General features: G+C 47.3%; 5 protein-coding genes across 16 annotated transcripts in view; 3 read left to right on the top strand and 2 right to left on the bottom strand.

The window, feature by feature from the left end:
- Positions 1-102: 102 nt before the first annotated feature.
- On the top strand, positions 103-4,112 carry LOC120477713 (kelch domain-containing protein 1). Of its 5 annotated transcripts, XM_039669450.2 has the most exons (13): positions 105-320; positions 410-480; positions 1,391-1,508; positions 1,588-1,700; positions 1,778-1,862; positions 1,945-2,028; positions 2,145-2,225; positions 2,802-2,860; positions 3,149-3,258; positions 3,344-3,416; positions 3,497-3,581; positions 3,660-3,712; positions 3,779-4,112. In XM_039669450.2, exons 1-13 carry the CDS (start codon positions 237-239, stop codon positions 3,912-3,914), a joined length of 1,152 nt encoding a protein of 383 aa, XP_039525384.2. In that variant the 5' UTR covers positions 105-236; the 3' UTR covers positions 3,915-4,112. The 5 variants fall into 5 exon arrangements, with proteins under 5 accessions (XP_088976775.1, XP_088976776.1, XP_039525384.2 ...); XM_089120649.1 differs by lacking the exon at positions 3,660-3,712 and having other exon boundaries at positions 103-320; XM_089120650.1 differs by having other exon boundaries at positions 104-320; positions 3,660-4,112.
- An 886-nt stretch (positions 4,113-4,998) lies between these two features.
- Positions 4,999-8,129, top strand: dnaaf2 (dynein axonemal assembly factor 2). The gene is made up of 2 exons (XM_039669433.2): positions 4,999-7,347; positions 7,645-8,129. The coding sequence occupies exons 1-2, from the start codon at positions 5,128-5,130 to the stop codon at positions 7,939-7,941; spliced, it is 2,517 nt and encodes an 838-aa protein (XP_039525367.2). The 5' UTR covers positions 4,999-5,127; the 3' UTR covers positions 7,942-8,129.
- Positions 8,130-8,151: 22 nt separating this feature from the next.
- Positions 8,152-12,139, bottom strand: lrr1 (leucine rich repeat protein 1). The gene is made up of 5 exons (XM_039669449.2): positions 11,942-12,139; positions 11,294-11,508; positions 11,116-11,214; positions 9,721-10,448; positions 8,152-8,521 (listed from the first exon to the last, which is right to left on the bottom strand). The coding sequence occupies exons 2-5, from the start codon at positions 11,471-11,473 to the stop codon at positions 8,266-8,268; spliced, it is 1,263 nt and encodes a 420-aa protein (XP_039525383.1). The 5' UTR covers positions 11,474-11,508; positions 11,942-12,139; the 3' UTR covers positions 8,152-8,265.
- klhdc2 (kelch domain containing 2) lies at positions 12,122-17,702 on the top strand. 8 transcript variants are annotated; one of them, XM_039669448.2, is made up of 14 exons: positions 12,122-12,211; positions 13,033-13,251; positions 13,849-13,934; positions 14,079-14,196; positions 14,331-14,440; positions 14,532-14,613; positions 14,999-15,082; positions 15,617-15,697; positions 15,954-16,012; positions 16,082-16,191; positions 16,311-16,383; positions 16,478-16,565; positions 17,080-17,132; positions 17,240-17,702. In XM_039669448.2, the coding sequence occupies exons 2-14, from the start codon at positions 13,045-13,047 to the stop codon at positions 17,349-17,351; spliced, it is 1,263 nt and encodes a 420-aa protein (XP_039525382.1). In that variant the 5' UTR covers positions 12,122-12,211; positions 13,033-13,044; the 3' UTR covers positions 17,352-17,702. The 8 variants fall into 8 exon arrangements, with proteins under 8 accessions (XP_039525382.1, XP_088976773.1, XP_088976770.1 ...); XM_089120647.1 differs by having other exon boundaries at positions 14,079-14,211; XM_089120644.1 differs by having other exon boundaries at positions 14,079-14,211; positions 14,529-14,613.
- Positions 17,703-22,373, bottom strand: part of nemf (nuclear export mediator factor) — a 23,017-nt gene continuing 18,346 nt past the window's right edge. The window contains exons 18-31 of the mRNA XM_039669431.2: positions 20,246-20,416; positions 20,115-20,173; positions 19,917-20,034; positions 19,713-19,842; positions 19,590-19,632; positions 19,464-19,516; positions 18,975-19,371; positions 18,820-18,897; positions 18,575-18,742; positions 18,468-18,500; positions 18,260-18,357; positions 18,125-18,168; positions 17,964-18,043; positions 17,703-17,893 (exon numbers count right to left, since the gene is read on the bottom strand). Of these exons, the coding sequence (XP_039525365.2) occupies positions 17,816-17,893; positions 17,964-18,043; positions 18,125-18,168; positions 18,260-18,357; positions 18,468-18,500; positions 18,575-18,742; positions 18,820-18,897; positions 18,975-19,371; positions 19,464-19,516; positions 19,590-19,632; positions 19,713-19,842; positions 19,917-20,034; positions 20,115-20,173; positions 20,246-20,416 (1,550 nt within the window). The 3' untranslated portion in view covers positions 17,703-17,815. The remainder of the gene's footprint in view (positions 17,894-17,963; positions 18,044-18,124; positions 18,169-18,259; positions 18,358-18,467; positions 18,501-18,574; positions 18,743-18,819; positions 18,898-18,974; positions 19,372-19,463; positions 19,517-19,589; positions 19,633-19,712; positions 19,843-19,916; positions 20,035-20,114; positions 20,174-20,245; positions 20,417-22,373) is intronic.

Raw genomic sequence — 22,373 nt, 5'->3', positions numbered from 1 at the left:
TAGTTCCTCTTTGTTAACAGTTGTTGTTGTTTTTTAGTAACGTTATTAGTTTTGTTTCAGATAAGATTCTTTGTTTGTAAAACAATTGATTAAGATGACAGACAGAAAACTAAAAACACAGAAGCGCTCTTTCACACACGCGCACGCGCGTGGCTGTTGTTGTTTTGCGCGTGACACGAGCTGCCAGATCCAGTCCCTCGGTTACTGTACTAATATCAGCACTATTAATAATCGTGATGAGTGAAACAGTGGCTCGAGAGAGAAGCGGACACACCGCGGCGGCGGACGGACAGTATTTATATGTCTGGGGTGGTTATGTGGTAATAATAATAATAATCTTGAATATTTCACATATTTATTTTACTGTACAGATACAAATTATTGTTCTTTCTAATGATTGATTCTTAAGTCGGTGGCAGAACATGAAGTTTTTCTTCCAAATGACGAGCTTTGGCTGTATGACTTAGAAACTGGGTTATGGTAAGAATGATTTTTGACTGTCAACAAGCATAATTGTGTGCGTGCGCGCGCATTGCTTTCTCTGTTGTTGTTGGTATGTGTAAGTTGAGCTTAAAGCTGCAGTCCGTAGCTTTTTTGGGTTAAAAATTATCCAAAAAATGTTTTTGAGCAAATAAGCTGTCAGTGTTCAAAACTCTCTGCTTGCCTTAGCTCGATTAAAAACGGCAAGCTTGTAATAATAATGTTTGTAACTCCAATGGTTCTGTACTGGTGGATTTCCGCGGGAGACTCGAGCTTGTCTTTGCGTCATTACATCACATCTGTACACACACACACACACACACATCTGTACACACACATACATCTGTACACACACATCAGTAAAATCACATAAAGAAGAGTCTCAGCAAGTAGACTGTGAGGATGTTGGAGGATCTGCAGCACTTGACCCCACCGGCCCGTGCGAATACAAGGATAAATATCAGAAGGGCATTAAAATGTAGTCACGCAATCCTGATGTTGAACATTAACAATTTAAGAACAAAATATAATTTGCACGATTTTACATGATATGATAAGCGATCGTTAGATTTAATCAGTGCGTTTTAGGCAGTCTGCAATGATTTCTCTCCCCTAGTTAGTCAGAACCAGAACAAAAGTGGATGTTACTTGTTCAGATGACATTTTGCGGTGAAAATGATTATGTTGGTCATACTTCCAAAAAATGTATAATCTGTGATTCTGAATGCCAGTCCCCACACGGCGACTGACAGACACGCGCTCTCCTCAAACACTGGATTCATCCGCGCTGTGCCGTGCCGAGGCATAACCCACGGAAAGCTCGAATAACTGCAAAGATTTCGAACAGAGATATCTGCCCTAACCCTGACTGCGGATTGCAGCTTTAAGTGAGTTCTCTCTTCTTCTGAAGGGTCAGGCGTGGGATGTCTGGGACGGTTCCCCCGTCTCTCTCCGGGACCTGTGGCTGTATTGTGAACGGACTCCTGTATATATTCGGAGGCTGCTGTGATGATGGACAGACCAATGAAGTACAGCTTTGTTCAGTGCCGACTCTGTTCTTTTGCAGCAGTCTAAGCCATTAGGTTCTGAATAAATGTCTAATTTCAGCTCTACTCCGTCGATCTCCACGATGGGGCGTTCAGCTGGAGGAAGCTCGAGCCCCAGTCCGGGTCTGCCCCGTCACCGCGAGACAAACTGTCCTGTTGGGTTCATAAAGGAAGGTCAGCGCTTGATACAACTCATCCATTAATATATATTAGGATGGTCATGTTTGTATTGAGTTTCGATGTCCTGCCAGAATGGTCTACTTCGGTGGATATGGCCACAAGCTGCGGAGCGACATCAGGGACCCGAGGAGCTTCGCTGTGGATGAAGCATCATGGGTAGATGTGCTCGATATGGAACTGCTCACAGACGAAGAGCGATGTGAAACGGATCCATATCAGTGTCGGTTTTCTCTCGCAGGCCGAGGACCTCTTCTGGGGGTGGAACAACGAAACGCACGAGTTCGATCCGGATAGCAGAAGGTGGACTGAACCTCAGACCTTCGTAAGTCGTTCAAACGTCATTTAGCACTATGAATCAATGACTAATATTTTGCATTACCAGCTATGTGAATGCTAGACACAGATGAGTGTGTGTGTGTGTGTGTGTTTGTTCGACAGGGTCGCGCTCCTGCACCGCGAGCCGCTCACGCTAGTGCTACGATCGGCAGTAAAGGTTTCGTATGTGGAGGGAGAATAAAGGTGAGTTATGCCGCTTTTCCACAGCACGGCACGGCTCGCTTTAAACGGCACCACCTCTGTTGAGGATCCAAGCGCACCATACCGACACTAAAATGTGACGTGAACACACTGCTGACCACTGATTGGACCACTGAATCGTCACTACCTGCGTCATTGTATTTGCGAGACAAACCCGCTAGATTTAAATAGCCAGTAACAGCCACGGCGGTAGCACCTGTTCTAAAACGACTAGCTTGAATAAAAATGAGAGAAAGAAAACTTCCAAAAAAGAAATGGCTGAATCGTGGCCAGTGGGCGAAGTGCAGACGTTCCTCACTGAAGCGGCACTACTGCAGTGGAAAAGCAAACCGAGCTAAAGCGAAGCGAGCCCAACCGTACTGAGCCGGACCAGGACTGGAAAAGCGCCATTACTATTGTGTTTAATAGAGAAACATCACTCACACTGTTACAGCTGCGGCGTCTCTGAACTCAGCTCTAACACACACACACACACACACACTCCTGCCTTTACTGATCACTCCAGAACTACTGTCATGTGCAGTTCTGTTAGCATGCTTGTGTTTGTTTTCTACACAGGAAACTAGAACATGTGATGTATTTTGTCTGGATTTGAATTCATGGACATGGTCAGAAATGTAAGACATCTTTCAGAACAGAAGTAATATTTTCCATTGCCAGCTATGTGTGTTTGAGTGTGTGTGTGTGTGTGTGTGTGAGAGAGGGAATGTTTAGCTATACTTTAGAAAATTGATTAATAAACATAATAAAAGTAAAAATACAGAAGAAAGTGTTATGTGATGGGTAGGGTTAGGGGTCAGGGTTAGTGTCAGCATCTGTGTGAGTGAGTCACAGTGAGTGTGTGTGTGTGTGTGTTGTACCTGAAGCAGATCTATCTGTGTGTGTTCTGCCGGTCTCTCTCTCAGCGTCTCCTGCAGCGTCTCTCCCTCGGGTCGATCATGGCACACTCTCTCACCAGTGTCAGACTCCTCACTCTTTCTGTTCGGTGGACTCAGTGAAGACTGCAGACCCATGAGTGAGTATCAGCACACACACACACACACACACACACACACTACAGATCAACCTACCCTAACTAGGACGCGTGCTGGGTGTGTTAGGCGACGGCTGGCTGCTGGATCTGGAGACGCGAGGATGGGCGAGGAAGGAGCATCCGCACGAGGACAAGCCACGGTTGGTGAAAGATGATGGAGTTTAACGATCTACAGTTTTGTTGTATTTCTACAGGTTTCTATATAGTCTGCTTTCCTCAGGCTTTGGCACAGCGCTTGTCCCGGAAGAGACTCGGATGTGATTGTGTTCGGAGGGAGTCATGATTATATTCTTCTGGTGGACAAAGTAAGTCTCGAGCTTCTGACACACACATGAATCCCGCTAACATGAGGAAGGTGTGAGTGAGAACGGTGTGTGTTTCAGGGCCACTGCAACGACGCGCTGGTGTTCCAGACCCAGCCGTACCCGCTGATCCGGTACGATCCAGAACAACCACACACACATCACGGGGAACACACAACTAATGTGCTTTATTCCAACAGGTTGTGCCAGGACTTCATTGCAAACCATTCCAGTGTGTTTCAGTCCCAGATCCAGTGTTTACCCCCGAAGCTGAGGCGCGCTGTGGAGAAACGGGCCAGCAGAACACCACAGAACATGTTCAGAACCGCCCAGTGACTCGCTTTAGAATAAGCAACTGGGTGACACTTTATTTTACAGTGTCCTTGTTACATGTACTTATCGACGACATCACAGTTTGTTTTCTTCAGAGCGCCTATATATATATACACGTCCTGTATATATATATATATAGACAATTTCACAAGATGTAAACAACACTGGTCCAGAAGCACTTCCTGTTTCAGTTTTTTAACACTACATAAAAGCTGGGATAAAATACAACCAACAGAACATTTAAAACTGAATCAAAAAGTTAAACAAACATCTTTAAGATGTTTTCTTTACATGTGAAATAAAGAAAACAGTTACAAACTGAAACAGGAAGTGTTTCTGGACCCGTGTTGTTTACATCTTGTGAAATGGTCTATATATAGATTAACTTAAATTACTAACTTTTTTACAGCAAAAATAAACCATCACTACTTAAGCTGGACAGTGACGCTATTTTCTTTTATAAACAAACTTTGTTTTATTATTTCCCTGTTATCACTGTAAAGCTGCTCTGAAACACTCTGTAAAAATAAAGGTGACTTGAATTAATAACAGTAATTTATGCATAATGACATGGAACTAACCCTCAACCGAATCCTAACCCTACCCTGATCTTATAGTAAGTAGCCTACATGTAGTTGCTTAATATTACTCAGTACTTAAATATATAATTACACTGTAAAAATTACACCTTAAAATAAAGTGCAACCAGCACTTACATACATAAGAATAGCTCTATTCCCACAATTAATATACTGTGTAATTAATATTGTTTGTGTTTGGAGTGATTTGCTTTATAATAAGTTACTGGTCGTCATTGTTTTCTAAATAAATATTGTTAAAATGTCTACATTCAGGATTGTTAAACTATATTTATTTTCCCGTTTTGTATTTTCTTTCTGGGAACCGTTTATTAAACATCGACTCACTTTCCACTGGTCTGGTTAGTAATGTGTCCATTGAAAGAGAAAACCATTCAAAATAGTGCACACAGTTAAATTGGTACAATTACTACAAATAAGAAGAAAAATATTGAAATGAAGAGACCGGCGCGCTCACGCAAAGCGGACGCGCGCCCTGATATGTTGCAGGTTTCCATGGTTACCGAGTCCTCCATTCATCACTACTGAGTTTTTCCGGTTGCTGTAGTTTGGAAAGACCCACAAGAGATTAACGTTAACACAGCTTGTTGTCAGTTACTTGAAGTTAACAATCTATAATGGATATGGGCAGCAAACTCGAAGAACTGAATTTGACACGCGATGAAATGAATAGATTCGGTAAAGCGCTAAAAGACGAGAAGTTCCGCGAGTTACTGCTGGAATACGCGGCTGAGATCTCGGACCCGGAGAACCGGAGGAGATATGAGGAGGAGATCACTCAGATGGAGGAGGAAAGGGGCAATAGCGTGCAGTTTATTCACCCCGAGGCGAATCACGTGCTCAAAACACGCAGCGCGCGCGGGAAATGCTTCATCAACATCTGCTCTAATCCGCGCATCGGTAAACCGTCGTGTGAAGCAGCTCGAGACCGAGACGGGGAACCGGGTCAGAACTGGCGCTTGCCGTTCAGTCTGACACCGGGCCGAGCCGACCGGGACGCCGCGGGGAACGGCTGTGAGGTTTACGACATTGTTTTCCATCCAGACGCGCTTCACATGGCGGCAAAAAACGCGAGATTCATGAAACTCATCCACAGTACCGCCATCGGAGGCATCGAAGACTCTTTCCACATCAAGATGGACAGAGAGCAAGTAAAGCAGCTGAAGATGAAGTATAAAGGTGTTGCACATCCAGCTGTGATCCGCAGGCCGATCCCCGGACACCACCAGACGAACCGAAGCTCCGGTGAGGACGTGCTGTCGTTTCCATATCCAGATGAGAATCAAACAGCACCAGAAAAAGAACCCGAAGCGAGCCAAAGTCCTTGTAATCCTGATGACATCAGATCCAAACAGCCCATCAAACCACATTACACCGTAAAATACCGTTCAGTCGTGGATTTGCAGGATTACAGGTGCTCCCGAGACTCGGGGCCCGGGGCCCGACCCAGAGAGATCGTGGTCATCATCGATGTGCCGCTGCTGGGATCAGCACTGGAGGCTGAGGTGTGTGTGACGGAGCGACGCCTCATCCTGGAGGCTCCAGAACCAGCGTACCGACTGGACCTTCCGCTCGCCTATCCGGTGGATGAAGAGAAAGGAGACGCAAAATTCAACAAAACTAAGAAACAGTTGACAATCACTCTTCCCGTCCGGCCAGCGAAAACCCTGGAGTTACGGGTGAGCTGCGATGAGGCGAAGAGTGACGTCAACGAGGAAGCAGATCAGAACACAAAAGAGGACGGTCTTCATCCGGATCACACAGAAGGTCTCGCTCCGGATCACATAGGAGGAGGTCTTGATCCGGATCACACAGAAGGTCTCGCTCCGGACCACATAGGAGGATGTCTTGATTTGGATCACATAGGAGCAGGTCTTGATCCGGATCACACAGAAGTTCTTGCTTCGGATCACATAGGGGGAGGTCTTGATCCCGATCACACTGAAGGTCATTATTCGGATCACATAGAAGGAGGTCTTGATCCGGATCACAAAGGAGGAGGTCTTGATCCGGATCACACAGGTCTTGCTTCGGATCATATAGGAGGAGGTCTTCATCCGGATCACACTGAAGGTCTTGATCCGGATCACACAGAAGTTCTTGATTCAGATCACATAGGAGGAGGTCTTGATCCCGATCACACTGAAGGTCTTGATCCGGATCACACAGAAGTTCTTGATTCAGATCACATAGGAGGAGGTCTTGATCCGGATCACACAGAAGGTCTCGCTCCGGACCACATAGAAGGAGGTCTTGATCCGGATCACACAGGTCTTGCTTCGGATCATGTAGTAGGAGGTCTTGATCTGGATCACACTGAAGGTCTTGCTCCGGATCACACAGGAGGAGGTCTTGATCCGGATCACACAGGTCTTGCTTCGGATCATATAGGAGGAGGTCTTGATCCGGATCACACTGGAGGTCTTGATCCGTATCACACAGGAGGAGGTCTTGCTCCGGATCACACAGGAGGAGGTCTTGATCCGGATCACACAGGAGGAGGTCTTGATCCGGATCACACAGGTCTTTCTTCGGATCATATAGGAGGAGGTCTTGATCCGGATCACACTGGAGGTCTTGATCCGGATCACACAGGAGGAGGTCTTGATCCGGATCACATTGAAGGTCTTGCTCTGGATCACACAGAATCAGAGCGGAGTCAGCCGTCATGTGATACGGAATTTGAGCCTCAATTCACCGATTTAACGAGAGATCGACAGACACACGTGATGAGCAACCATTTAATCATCAACCCAACAGAGAACCGGACAGAACCGGATCGTTCTGTAGAAGATGAAACCAACACTAATCGAGCAGTCGAATCTTTATCTGAGACAGTACGTGGCCAACTTACAATATTCCTTATACAAATAATATCAATGTATCAAATTCATTGGCTGTCCAGTGTGACTGATTTTTGCTCATGATATTACAATATTACAGTAGATATTAGTGATATTTCTCATGATATTACAGTAGGTATCAGTTATGTTTCTCATATTACACGATTACAGTAGATATTAGTGATATTTCTCATGATATTATTAGTGATGTTGCTCTGATATTACAGTATATATTAGTGATGTTGCTCTGATATTACAGTATATATTAGTGATGTTGCTGTGTGTCTGTAGGGGTTCGTCAGGGAATCTCACCGTCTCCACAGTAGAGATGAAGAGGCAGAAAACACGTCACTTCAGACCAATGACAACACACTGATCCATCAGCCAACCAGCAGCTCCGTGACGGAGCAGGAGGATCCCAACTCAACCCGGGAAGCTGAAGGTCCAGAGTCGAAGCGTTCTTCAGGAGACTGCGGGAGCGACGGGGATGCTGGGATACGGTCGGAGGACCCAGTGCTGAGAGAGACCAGTCACGTGACCTCGGCCACCTTGCGTTTCCAGAACACACTGCGCTTTGATTTGGACTAAGCAGCAAATTTATATTCTTGGACAGTTATTTAATTAGTTCAAATAAACTGTGAATAAAGTTTAGTGTTTAAATCTGGAATAAAAGAAAAAATATATTTTTGTAAATCAACAAATATGCTCAAACTTTAAACAGATTGAGCTTGAGATTGGAAAAAGAATAGAAATAAATCTTGATAAAAATAAAAGAAGTATGGTGTGAAATCATTTAAATCATGTTTCTTATACTACATTTTATTAGTTTCACAAAGCATTGGTTGTGTTGCAGGAATTCACAGTCTTTTCCACAAAAGATAAAAAAGAATAAACAAAGAAACACAAGCAGGGTCATCTGAGGTCGCGCTGAACGCAGCCGTCCATGAACTCGCAGTAACACACGAGAGAGCAGAAGTGTTTCTGCACCGGCGCCTCGGTGCCGCCCATGTTGTCCACCAGAACCACTGTGTGCGACACCAGGTGCAGATTCATGCCCACCGCCGTCTGGATGAAGGAGTTCACACACGCGCGCCCGCAGTCACACACCTTACACAAGTCCAGCTCGTCACACACCTGGAAGGGGACGAGGTGAGGCCCGTGCGGGATCCTGAACACAAGAACAAGTTAGCGGGTGGTTTGACCCAAAAAATTATATCACATTTCTTTTCAAAATTAAGCCGTTTTCCGATTTATGACGTGTTTTTTCCATGCATAATAAGCTGTTTAAAGCATTTTCTAGTGGAATTACTGCAATAAATTGACTTAGGATGGTCTATTTTATTGTAATTCGTTAATATTGAAGAATAGAATAGCGCCCAATATAACCTAAAATTGTTATTTCTTAACATTCTAATAACATTCTTATAACCAAGCAAGAACGCTAATACAACGTCTAAAAAAGCTGGACGTGTTGAATGTTCCTAGAACATTCAGAAATAATGTTTTTTACAACTTAATGGGAACATTCTGAAAACGTTCCTATAACCTAAAATTGTTAGCAGGGGAAGAGGAGAGATTCACGATTGCGCTGAACACGTTTTCAGTGCAGGATTCTCCGAACGAGCCCGGAGAAAATAGACCTATTCTCACGAGAGCCGCGTGTATCTGAGAGCATGCGCGAGGAGAGATTCGCGCTTGCGCGTTATATTGATTTGCTGTGCGCTCTCGAAATTTGATAGGAAAATAACGCCATAGTTCTGCAGCGTCCACCTTCCCTGTAGCGTAACACCAGAGCACTGCTGTTTGATTTACCCTCGCCTCACCGTCGCTGCTTAGAAGTGCAACATTGTAAGGGTCCGTCTGAAACAGTGTCGGTGGCGCAGCGTAACGTTCGTTCCGAACATTGTGTAATCAATCACATCGGTATGGCGGTATATTAAATATGAACATCAAAACAAAAATATACACCGTTAGCGGGATCCTGAACACGTTAGCGGGATCCTGAACACCAGAGCACACTCACACTTACTTATGCTGTTCACTTTTCATATAAATCAACATAGATGAAATAAAAATTAACATTATATTATTTCAACATAAATATGACCTTTTTTTTTTTACCTGATTTTACCTTTTTAATGGCTACAACACATACAGTATAGAAATTGAATGTGAGAGCGGGATTAGAGCGAACGTGATTCACCGGAGAGCGGATCATGAGTGGAGCGATGGCTTGGGCCGTGAGTGATTGAGTGGAGTGCGATTTTCGAATAATTCCCAGCAATTATCAATTATTATTTTTGCTTGAAATGCCCATCTCCAACATTAGCATGAACGAGTGACGTCAGCAGATCTACGTTAGCTCACCTGAGGTCGACCACGGCGCGCGCCGTCAGCTCTTGGAGCGTCAGCGGGAACGTGAGACGGATCGTGTGCTCCAGAGCGTTGGCTTGAGTAAACGGGTTCCCAAACAGGTCCAAGTTCTCCAGGCACAGCTTCCTAAAGCCCGCAGGAAGTACCGAGAGCTGGTTCTGAGCCGCGGAGAGGAAGCGTAGCTTGGAGAGCCGGCCGATGTGGAAGGGGAGCCGCTGGAGCTGGTTAGCGTCCAGGCGCAGGTTCACCAGGTGCCGTAGCTGGCAGAAGCGCGCGGGCAGAACCGTCAGCTGGTTCTGGCTCAGGTCCAGATGCTGTAGTGAGGTCTGGAGAGTGGACACACACAGGGCGTCAGGGAAGCTCTGCAGGCGGTTGTTGTGCAGAATGAGTTCCGCGAGGCAGCGCAGGTCCCCGATGGTGGCCGGCAGCTTACGGATGTGGTTGTTGCTAAGGTCGAGCCGGCGCAGCGAGCACAGCGCTAGCATCCGCATGTCCACGCGGGTCAGCCGGCAGTACGACACCTGCAGCTGCTCCAGGGAGAAGGGGAAGCTGGACGCTAGCGGGTAGTCCTTCTTAGACAGAATGCTGAGCTTCTTCTTGGGCTTCTCCACGTCACGTGCGCGGACCGGGCCGAGGGAGGATAGCGGGAGCGAGTCCGTGTCACTTCCTCTGTGAGCCAGTCGCGCGGCAGACAGGAAGCTCTTCAAGCTGCTGGTGTTGGCCTGAAGAAAAAAAAAACACACACACACACACACACACACACACACACACACACACACACACACACACACACACACACACACACACACACACACACACACACACACACACAGCGTTGTAGGAGCAGCTTTTTATTAGCAACAGGATTCTATTAATGCAAAAGCAGGTCTGCAGGAAGTAGAACATTCCCTAGGCTTCTGTGAACCAGGTCAGATTACTGAGGATCACAGTCAGAGTATAAACTCAAAACTGATGAAATATGACTGATAATAACTGATAGAAGTATAAAAAGAATCTCTGCTACATCAACAAAACAGAGGATTTCTCAATCCAGTGTATTATCACATTATTCTCACAGAAAGACTCGTTTCAAGCTTAATGTAACATTTAAAAAACTGAAACTCCCTTATTTTATATCAGAGTAGCTGATTCAATAACAAGCCGATAAAACATGTATATTCACAAAAAACTTGGAACAAAATCCTTTACATTTTGATCAGATTAAAATCCTTATATGAGTCATCAACTCATTTATCATCAGATTATCAGTTCGCTGGTTTCACGAATAAAATTGATCAACATTTATCAACATTGATTCAAAACACACTGGTGTCAATAAAACATGACGACTCAAGTCTTTCTCCAGTAGAACTGAAAGCACATCTTTACTTTACTCAGACAGATGTCGATCGCAGGCTCCTTCAGGCGAACCGTGGCTTTGCCCTCTTCCACAAACCAGGTGAAGAACTTCTCAATGTTCTCCTTCAGCTGCAGAGAAAACACACAGAGATTATTCAAGACCTGGAGGAGAACCGATCGGGCCATGAGGAAGACGAGGAAGGCTTGCCTTGTATTTGGACCCGCTTCGGTCTTTGGCAGTGCAGATCAGCAGAAACAGGCCGTGGTTCTGAGAGCTTCTGTCCTGCTTCCCGATGGATAAAACAGCCCGGCTGGGTTTGCCTTTATTCTTCAGGCCGAATGTTGGTAACATCCGGTTAACAACCTCCACATCACACTGAAGCTTCATCCTTCAGCAGCCTGTGTCTGTGTGTGAAACCAGGACTAACACAACACAACAACAGAGGAGACAGGGTTAGTTAGGCTGTGTGTTAGTCAGGGTTAGGGTCAGTTAAGTTAGTCATGTATCGGTTATATGTTCTGCAAGTATTCTGCTTTAAAAAGTCAAGACAAGTCAAGTCACCTTTATTTATATAGCGCTTTTTACAATACATAGTGTATCAAAGCAGCTTCACAGTGATAACATGAATATAATACAACCGAGATCAATAATATTGTTGAATATTAAAATGTCCCCAACTAAGCGAGCCAAAAAGCACATTTCTCTCCATTTAAGAGAACCCTAACCCTAATATCAACAATACTGTGTCGAATACTAGCTGGTTACATACACTACTGGTTGGTAAAGATCATTATACACGTGTTTGTTAAATAAGTAAATAAGCTCAGACTGAAATACATCGAGAAATAAACAAACCTGAAGTTCTGAGGCGCTCGCTCTTCTGCCGTTCAAAACTCGGCTAATTAGCAAACACACAGATCCATGGCACAATTTCAGCTAAAACTCAGACCAAGTGAGTCAAATAACTATTCTTGGAGCACAAGATCGTGTTTAAAACTACAGACGGAAAGGATCTCTCATGTTTAATCTGTTGCATAACGCGCGCTTCCAAGCGTCGCACATGCGCAGTGGACGCTAACTGACCTCACTAATATGGCGGCATCATTTTACCAGAAGAAATTTCCGGTGAGTCCTTTCTGAATTAAAAACAGTTTTAATTCAAGCGAGCAGCGCTACTCATGACAACAAGCTACTCTTCATGACTCTCCACTCGTCCACCACACAGAAGTGACAGCATTAGTAGTTCTCGTTCGTGTGAGTAGTTTTCTGTCATTCGACTGTAGCAGTGAGCGCGCGTCAGCTGCTCAATCAAAACAACACGACCAGTGGGGATAATTCACTCGATTTGATCAATAATACAACTGATTATTGTCACATAAACGGATTGGTTATTCCGTGGTCACACTGGCAGGATATATGAACCTCTGTAGGGATTTTAACTATTATTTGAACTAGGCCTATTAAACTAATTTTATCTATATACATGAAACACAATTGACGACTTTCTCTCTCGTGAAAAAATTGTGTGTTTAACTGTAACTTTACTTGTGAGGGCCAGATTACCTCACTTATACAGCGACTAGTAAGGATATTTTACTGGTCTGTTTCTGTAATATCTTGGTTTAAGGGCTGGGTATAACCTGATATAAAAACAATGGAAGTCTATGTCATATGTGTGTGTGTGTGTGTGTGTGTGTGTGTGTGAGAGAGAGAGAGGGGGGGGGGGGGGGGGGTTAGGGGAGTGGGTGTGAGTGTGTGTGTGAGTGTGTGTGAGAGAGGGAGGGAGTTTGAGTATGAGTGAGTGTGCTTTTGTGTGTGCGAGAGTGTGTTTTTATGTTTATGGTGAGTGAGTGTGCTTTTGTGTGTTTGTGAGAGAGTGTGTGTGCCAGAGAGAGTGTGTGTAAATGCAGTGAGTAGATGCTTCAGTGAAATGTGTCCCATTATAGTGACGGTCTGACATGGAAGAAGATCTTGTCCAGAACATGGAGGCTGAGGACGAGGATGAGTTTGAGTGGGACGCAGGAGGCGAGGAGGACGAGGAGGACGAAGGCTTCTGGCTGCAGGAGGAGGAGGAGGAGTGTGTGTCCAGAGTGAGTCCAGCGGAGCGCAGCGGACACATCGCGGTCACCGACGGCTCCTGCATGTTCGTCTGGGGAGGATATAAGGTGTAACACCAGACACTATACTGTTTATTATACGGCTCTGGGGAATACTTGATTCTGATTGGTCAATCACACATCCAGTGTGTATTATTCCCAGATAACAACCTCTGAAAACAGAAACACAGGCTCATCCACATAAGCTCTGTGTTTAATAAAACTAAAATATATAAACTCAATGTTTTGTCTAATTAAGCGGGATAATGTACATCTACCGTTTGTTATCTCAGAATAGACCCCCTTCAGGTGTGTGTGTGTTTTCTCAGAATAAAGCCTCTTCTGATGAAGACCTGATCCTGAGATAACAAGCGGCTGGATGTATATTATCCCTTCCGTGAAGAAGGGTCATCTCACACTAACTCTATAGACCATTTCACAAGATATAAACAACACTGGTCCAGAAGCACTTCCTGTTTCAGTTTTTTAACACTACAACCCAACAGAACATTTAAAACTGAATCAAAATGTTAAACAAACATCTTTAAGATGTTTTCTTTACATGTGAAATAAAGAAAACAGTTACAAACTGAAACAGGAAGTGCTTCTGGACCAGTGTTGTTTACATCTTGTGAAATGGTCTATATAACTCTATCCCTGTATCAGAATGCAGATGCTGAAGCGACTGAATTCACTGACTTGTACTTGCCGAAGAATGAAATCTGGATCTACAACATGGAGACAGGAAGATGGTGAGTTCCCTGAGTGTGCCGGCTGTAGGGAACACACACACACACACACACACACACACTGCTGCTACCGGATTGTCTGTGTGTGCAGGCGGGTGAGGTGCTCGAGCTGCTGTTGACGGTGTGTGTGTGTGTGTGTGTGTGCAGGCGTGTGCAGCGGTCCGAGGGTGAGGTGCCGGACTCCATGTCGGGCGGCTGCGGCTCCAGTGTGGACGGAGTTCTGTACGTGTTCGGCGGACACCAGGCCAGAGGAAACACCAACACAGTGAGGCTTTATAACGTGTGTGTGTGTGTGTCTGAAGCTCCAGATGTTGGTGTGTGTGTGTGTGTGTGAAGCTCCAGATGTTGGTGTGTGTGTGTGTGTGTGTGTGAAGCTCCAGATGTCGGTGTTTCTCTCAGGTTTACCGTCTGCGCCTGCGCACGCCTGCGCTCCGCTGGGAGAAGATGAGTCTGACGGGTCTGGCCCCGACCTGCAAAGACAAGCTGGGCTGTTGGGTCCACAGAAACAGGTGTGTGTTCATCAGGCCAGTCAGACACTAGTTGATGTCATCCGCGAGGTCACACACACACACACACACCTCCTTTGCTCTGTCTCAGCAGGCTGGTGTATTTCGGAGGCTACGGCTACACCGCACAGCCCGGTCACAGAGGAACGTTTGAGCTTGATGAGAACTCGCTGATGGTGAGTCTGTGTTCATCGGCAGACGTCATGCGTGACACAGATGAGTGAGAGTGTGTGTGTGTGTGTGTGTGTGTGAGTGTCACTAATATAGTTGAATATTAAATGAAAACAAATGCAGCACTAAGATCGAGTAACACTAATAGAGAGATACAACCACGATCGGATGATGAGAGCAGATCATGTGACTCTAATGAGAGCTGTCTCGGTACTATAGTACAGTCTAAATCCCGACTGGAAATCCTCGCAGATATAATTTCTTTCGAGAAAGGAACACCGTTGTGAGGATACTGCTTTTTCCATTATTTTTGACAGAAAAGGTAGATTCAAGATTGTGTGTGTGTGTGTGTGAGCGACGCATATGAGACTCAGATGTGCTGTTTTTCAGGGGAACCAAACAGGACGAGGCTGGAACAATCACATACACATCCTGGATCTGGAGACGTCCTCGTGGAGTCAGCCAATCACGAAGGTGCTAAAGCTGAGCTTGATCTAATGTGGTGTTGCAGCAGGATCTGTGTGTGAGCCTAACCCTAACCCTGTGTGTGACCCTAACCCTAACCCTGTGTGTGACCCTAACCCTGTATGTGACCCTAACCCTAACACTGTGTGTGACCCTAACACTGTGTGTGAGCCTAACCCTAACCCTGTGTGTGACCCTAACCCTGTATGTGACCCTAACACTGTGTGTGAGCCTAACCCTAACCCTGTGTGTGACCCTAACCCTGTATGTGACCCTAACACTGTGTGTGAGCCTAACCCTAACACTGTGTGTGACCCTGACCCTAACCCTGTGTGTGACCTAACCCTGTGTGTGAGCCTAACCCTGTGTGTGACCCTGACCCTAACCCTGTGTGTAACCCTAACCCTGTGTGTGAGCCTAACCCTGTGTGTGACCCTGACCCTAACCCTGTGTGTGACCCTGACCCTGTGTGTAACCCTAACACTGTGTGTGACCCTGACCCTAACACTGTGTGTGACCCTGACCCTGTGTGTGTCCGTACAGGGGAACACTCCGACGCCACGGGCCGCTCACGCCTGCGCAACCATTGGCAACAGAGGCTTCGTCTTCGGAGGCCGTTACATGGTGTGTGTTTGAGTGTGTGATGGGTAGGTTTAGGGGTTGGGTTACTCTGTGTGTGTGTGAGATATGGGTAGAGTTAGTGTAAGGGGACAGAATATACAGTTTTTACAGTATAAATACCATTACGCCTATGGAGAGTCCCCACAAAGATAGCTAAACAAATGTGTGTGTGTGTGTGAATCACCTCTACTAGCGTTCCTATGATCAGTATCGTCGTTCGCATGTTTAGCGTTCTGAAGATCAGTGTGTTGCTCCACAGGATCAGCGTCTGAACGATCTGCACTGCCTGGATCTGGACTCGTGGGAATGGAGTGAGATGTGCGTTCAGTGAGTGTGTCCGCTGAGAGATCTGTGACGAGCTCACACACTAAAGTGTGTGTGTTTCAGGTGTGTTCCTCAACACGGCCCCGTCGGCCGGTCCTGGCACTCGCTCACCCCAGTGTCAGCTGACCACCTGTTCCTGTTCGGCGGATTCACCACCGACCGAGAGACACTGAGTGAGGGAATCAGTGTGTGTGTGTGTCTGACAGCACCGCTTCATCAGTGTGTGTGTGTGTGTGTGTGTGTGTGTGACAGCACAGCTTCATCAGTGTGTGTGTGTGTGTGTGTGTTGCAGGCGATGGCTGGCTGTACTGCGTGAGCAGGAACGAGTGGAGGCCGTTTGATCACGAACACACACAGCGGCCCAGGTGACCCTCCTCGTCTCTGTCATGATGATCGTGTGTGTGTGTGTGTGTGTGTGTGTGTGTGTTGTTCTGCTGGTTTCATGTGTGTTTTCTGCAGACTGTGGCACACGGCGTGTTTAGGCGCTGACGGGGAAGTGTTTGTGTTTGGAGGATGTGCAAATAATCTGCTCTCTCATCAACAAGCGGTGAGCAAAATATCCATATTTACTCCCTTATAACGAGCAAACGCTGCTAATGCTGAAGCCGCAGCCCGTGAGGTTAGTTTAGCTAACTCGGGTCACGCTACGCTAACTCTGTCTCAGGAAGCAGGACTTCTCCTCACACTGAGAGTTTATTCCTGCCTTGTAAATGCGTTTACATTCATGATATTTGTCATAAGAAGTGAAGTGAATCTAACCTGCGGTGCGGTCGGCCGTTGGTCAAACTCTGGACCGATCCGAGTAGGCGGTGTGTTTATAGCGAGCTGGACCGGGTCGGAACCGGGCTGGGTTTTGTGTGGTTTTGTCAGCTCCATCTATTCATCACAGAGCTAGTGAGGAGAAAACAAACGCTCACCTGTACACAGACACACACACACACACACACACACACACACACAAGCTCGTCCTAGTTTAGAACAGTTCAGATCTCGCACGAGTCCCGCACTCCTCTTTCTGCTCCAGTCTCGTCACTTCTTTCTTCTTTCATTTGTATTTACAGGCTCACAGCAACGAATTACTGGTTTTCACGGTTCAGCCCAAATCTCTGGTCAGGTGAGCAGCTCTCCACAGCGTCACACACACACCGCCTCGCCCCCTGTGTGTTCGTGTCCTCAGCCTCTGTTGATCGTGTGTGTGTGTGTGTGTGTGTGTGTCCTCAGGCTGTGTTCAGACGTGGCCGTCCGGCACCAGAAGCATCTTCAGCACTCGTGGGACGTTCTGCCCAAAGCCCTGCTCCAGCAGCTGCAGCAGAGGATCATGGGACACTCCTGAAGACAGTCACACCGGAACACGTGGAGAACCATCACCAGAGGCTGTCATAGACTCGTGTAGCAGAAGAACAACACAAGGCCATCCCTGAACAGCAGATCTGCATTAACTCGTCGCTCTCGCCGCCGTTCTGCTCCTCAGTTTGACAATCTCCCGATCGCAAGCATAACATTTAAAGAACTGAAATCTGTTTTCCAAACCTTTGATTGACACATCTACTGTATAATCCCCTCGACTCACCAACTGATCCAGTCCAGACGTTCAGATGCAGACCACAAGCCGAAATGTTGTTCATCTGTTTGTTGTTTTTGATTTTTCCGATGTGTAAAATAAATGAAGCGATGTTCACATTTATACTGTAATTTAGATTTTTTTTATTATTAAATCCAACCAGTTGAAGGGAAATGTTCTCCGTCATCAAACACACGTGAATCTCCAGTCTGTGCGAAGGCGGTTCAGAGCGTGATTCACTTCTTCTTCGCTGCTAAGAGGTTCGGCGCCGACACCTTCACCTTCCCAGGCATGTTCCTGGACAGATCCGTGTCCTGTAAAACAGCGGCGTCACATGACTGATCCCGGCCAATCGCCAGAAGCACAGACACGAGCTTCACATACCTTGACGCTCCGGAACAAGTCCTTCTCTCGAGCGCTGGCATCTTTCCCTCGCATGAAGCTCAGCACGGCCGTGCGGGCAGCTGCGCACACACACACACACTCGTTACATCACATTCACACACACTTACAGCATTATCGCTTTACATAAAGCCAATCTTTACCTTTGCCCTTTTTCTGAGTCCCTGGTGTTAATTTCACTTTGTACCTGGAGTCAAAACAGGGCAGAATGTTGATTAAGTTCTGAGAGTGTTATTATGTGGCGTTGTGAATCTGTTAAACTGAATCCTAAAGCACACTTGTAGTTGGCGAGCGCCATGTAGGGAGCGCAGACGGGCACGGAGAACATCAGCACATCGTCCGGGTGCGGCAGACCGGTCAGAGAGTCCAGAACGTCCTGATACACAACACTCACAATCACACATGTCCAGTAATAAAGCTCAATTATACATCATAACTCGGAAAGGAAGTCTACTTTCCACTTCCTGTTTGTCCTGCTTCCCTCACCTCAGCCACAGGGTTGTCTACGTCCTCCGTCTCCTGCAACACAAGCACAGTTCAGTCAGTCCCACACTCACGACTCAGAGCACTGTAGCGTCTCCCCAGAGCTGTACCTTGGAGTCGGGATCGTCGGCGTCGGCGCTCGGGTGGACGATGGCCACGGCCTGGGGCTTCACCACCGCTTTCTGAGGAGGAGGAGGAGGATGTTTCCTGACCGGCTCTTCTTTCATCCTCCCTTTCTTGCCCTTCTTCGGCTTCTCCTCCTTGCTGGATCCTGCGGACTGTCATGAGGAGGTTAGACACACACTCAGGATATTTCCCCAAGCTCGTGTTTTACGCATGTGAGACTGTGACTGACCCCCAACAGCTTCATCATCATCTCCCGGTCCTCTTCATCCTGGTCTTTGTACTTGTCCTTCATCTTCTTCAGTTTGTTCTGAGAGAAACAGAGGCAGGCGTCAGTGGCTGGATCAGCTGACCGTGACGGTGCTGGTGGAGCTTAGGGTAACTGACCTTCTGTCCTCTCTTCAGCGGCTCTGTGACCCCGCTCCTGCGCTCCGCCGGCTCTGTGACCCCGCTCCTGCGCTCTGCCGGCTCTGTGACCCCGCTCCTGCGGTCCGCCGGCTCTGTGACCCCGCTCCTGCTCTCCGCCGGCTCTGTGACCCCGCTCCTGCGCTCTGCCGGCTCTGTGACCCCGCTCCTGCGCTCCGCCGGCTCTGTGACCCCGCTCCTGCTCTCCGCCGGCTCTGTGACCCCGCTCCTGCGGTCCGCCGGCTCTGTGACCCCGCTCCTGCTCTCGGCCGGCTCTGTGACCCCGCTCCTGCTCTCCGCACCGCTGGGAGTGTCCGCGTCTGCGGCGCCGTTCTCCTCGGGGGCGTCCTCACTCTCCGGCCTCTGCTTCTTCATGTCCCTGGTGACAGCAACAGGTGTGTGTGTGTGTGAGTGAGTGTGTGAGTGAGTGTGTAGTCTCACCTGCGCTGTTGTGGGTGTGTGTGGTCTCACCTGCGCTGTCTGGCCGTCAGGTGTTTTCTCCCATGAGCCTCGGCTGCGTTTGCCTGCAGGACACACACACTTTAAACATCTGCACATTGAGTTCAAACAGAGTCATGTAATCAGTTGGTCACACACCTGATGCGGCTCGCCCTGCGTGAAGGGGTTGGTGTGAAGAGTCCTGCAGAGAGAGAGACACGGACTGAAGCTATCGTCCCGTCACACACACACACGCGCACACACACACACACACACACACACCTGTTGGGCTGCAGGTGTGACAGGGAGATGCTGGTGTCGGGAAAGCTGATCTCGCCGCTCTGCTCTTCCTCGTCTCTGGTGTTGCTCTCGGCCTGCGGCTCCTCCTCTTCCTCACGCTCGCTGTCTTCACCTACACACAGCACAGAGTTTGAGTATCTGACGGAGGCTTGAGATCGAAAAGAGATGATGATGATGTTCAGGAACCTAAGAGTTCGTCTCCTTCCTCCAGGAGGTCTGCAGTGCTGGACGCCACGTCCTCTTCCTCATCCAGGGTCTTCATCTTCCTCTCTCCTCGATGCCTGAAGACACTTTGATCATCGACCTGCAACCGCAGAAGAAGAGAGTCCTGATGATGATGATCACATGACCACTGATAACGATGATAAACAACAGCGTCTTCACCTTGAACAGAAACCCGAAGCCCATGATCAGATATGACGGAGGCAGGAAGTTTTTCTTTCCTGTGGAAAAGCCAAAAAGAACATTTAGTGATCTTCCCCATATAGTGATCTGCAGATGACCTGACCTCTGACCTCTGATCATGAAGCTGCCGGTGGTCAGGTACTCTCCCGTCGGAGCGGTTTTGGTCACCTGATGATGATGGACCCACCAGGCGCTGGTGATGACCTTGGCGTCCCAGGCCGCACTGTAGCAGACGGCCATGGTGCCGGCCTCGGTCAGCGTGCGGGGGGGAACCGGCTGGCCTGCGGTAGCAGAGCACGATCATGAGTACTAGCTAGCACAGGTCAAAGGTCACGGGGTCGATTCTCACTGTAACTCACTCACTCTCACTCACTCACTGTAACTCACTCACTGTAACTCACTCACTGTCACTCACTCACTGTCACTCACTCACTGTAACTCACTCACTGTCACTCACTGTAACTCACTCACTGTCACTCACTCACTGTAACTCACTGTAACTCACTCACTCACTCACTGTAACTCACTCACTGTCACTCACTCACTGTTACTCACTCACTCTCACTCACTCACTCACTCACGCTCACTCACTCACTGTAACTCACTCACTTACTCACTGTAACTCACTCACTCTCACTCACTCACTGTAACTCACTCACTGTCACTCACTCACTGTCACTCACTCACTCTCACTCACTCACTCACTCACGCTCACTCACTCACTGTAACTCACTCACTGTCACTCACTCACTGTAACTCACTGTAACTCACTCACTGTAACTCACTGTAACTCACTCACTCACTCACTGTAACTCACTCACTGTCACTCACTCACTGTAACTCACTCACTGTCACTCACTCACTCACTCACTGTAACTCACTCACTGTCACTCACTCACTGTAACTCACTCACTCACTCACTCACTGTAACTCACTCACTGTCACTCACTCACTGTAACTCACTCACTCACTCACTGTAACTCACTTACTCTCACTCACTGTAACTCACTCACTCACTGTAACTCACTCACTGTCACTCACTCACTGTAACTCACTTACTCTCACTCACTGTAACTCACTCACTCACTGTAACTCACTCACTGTCACTCACTCACTGTAACTCACTCACTGTCACTCACTCACTCACTCACTGTAACTCACTCACTGTCACTCACTCACTGTAACTCACTCACTCACTCACTCACTGTAACTCACTCACTGTCACTCACTCACTGTAACTCACTCACTCACTCACTGTAACTCACTTACTCTCACTCACTGTAACTCACTCACTCACTGTAACTCACTCACTGTCACTCACTCACTGTAACTCACTCACTCACTCACTGTAACTCACTCACTCTCACTCACTCACTGTAACTCACTGTAACTCACTGTAACTCACTCACTGTAACTCACTCACTCACTCACTGTAACTCACTCACTGTCACTCACTCACTGTCACTCACTCACTCACTCACTGTAACTCACTCACTCACTCACTCACTCACTCACTCACTCACTGTAACTCACTGTAACTCACTCACTGTAACTCACTGTAACTCACTCACTCACTCACTGTAACTCACTCACTGTCACTCACTCACTCACTCACTGTAACTCACTCACTGTCACTCACTCACTGTAACTCACTCACTCACTCACTCACTGTAACTCACTCACTGTAACTCACTCACTCACTCACTGTAACTCACTTACTCTCACTCACTGTAACTCACTCACTGTCACTCACTCACTGTAACTCACTCACTGTCACTCACTCACTCACTCACTGTAACTCACTCACTGTCACTCACTCACTGTAACTCACTCACTCACTCACTCACTGTAACTCACTCACTGTCACTCACTCACTGTAACTCACTCACTCACTGTAACTCACTTACTCTCACTCACTGTAACTCACTCACTCACTGTAACTCACTCACTGTCACTCACTCACTGTAACTCACTCACTCACTCACTGTAACTCACTCACTCTCACTCACTCACTGTAACTCACTGTAACTCACTGTAACTCACTCACTGTAACTCACTCACTCACTCACTGTAACTCACTCACTGTCACTCACTCACTGTCACTCACTCACTCACTCACTGTAACTCACTCACTCACTCACTCACTCACTCACTGTAACTCACTGTAACTCACTCACTGTAACTCACTGTAACTCACTCACTCACTCACTGTAACTCACTCACTGTCACTCACTCACT

This window comes from Pimephales promelas, chromosome 15 (genome assembly GCF_988280905.1).
Source record: "Pimephales promelas chromosome 15, fPimPro1.hap1.1, whole genome shotgun sequence".
Classification (NCBI taxonomy): Eukaryota; Metazoa; Chordata; class Actinopteri; order Cypriniformes; family Leuciscidae; genus Pimephales; species Pimephales promelas.
The sequence above is the reverse complement of the archived record's forward strand: the minus strand, read 5'-3'. Positions and strand labels throughout refer to the sequence as shown.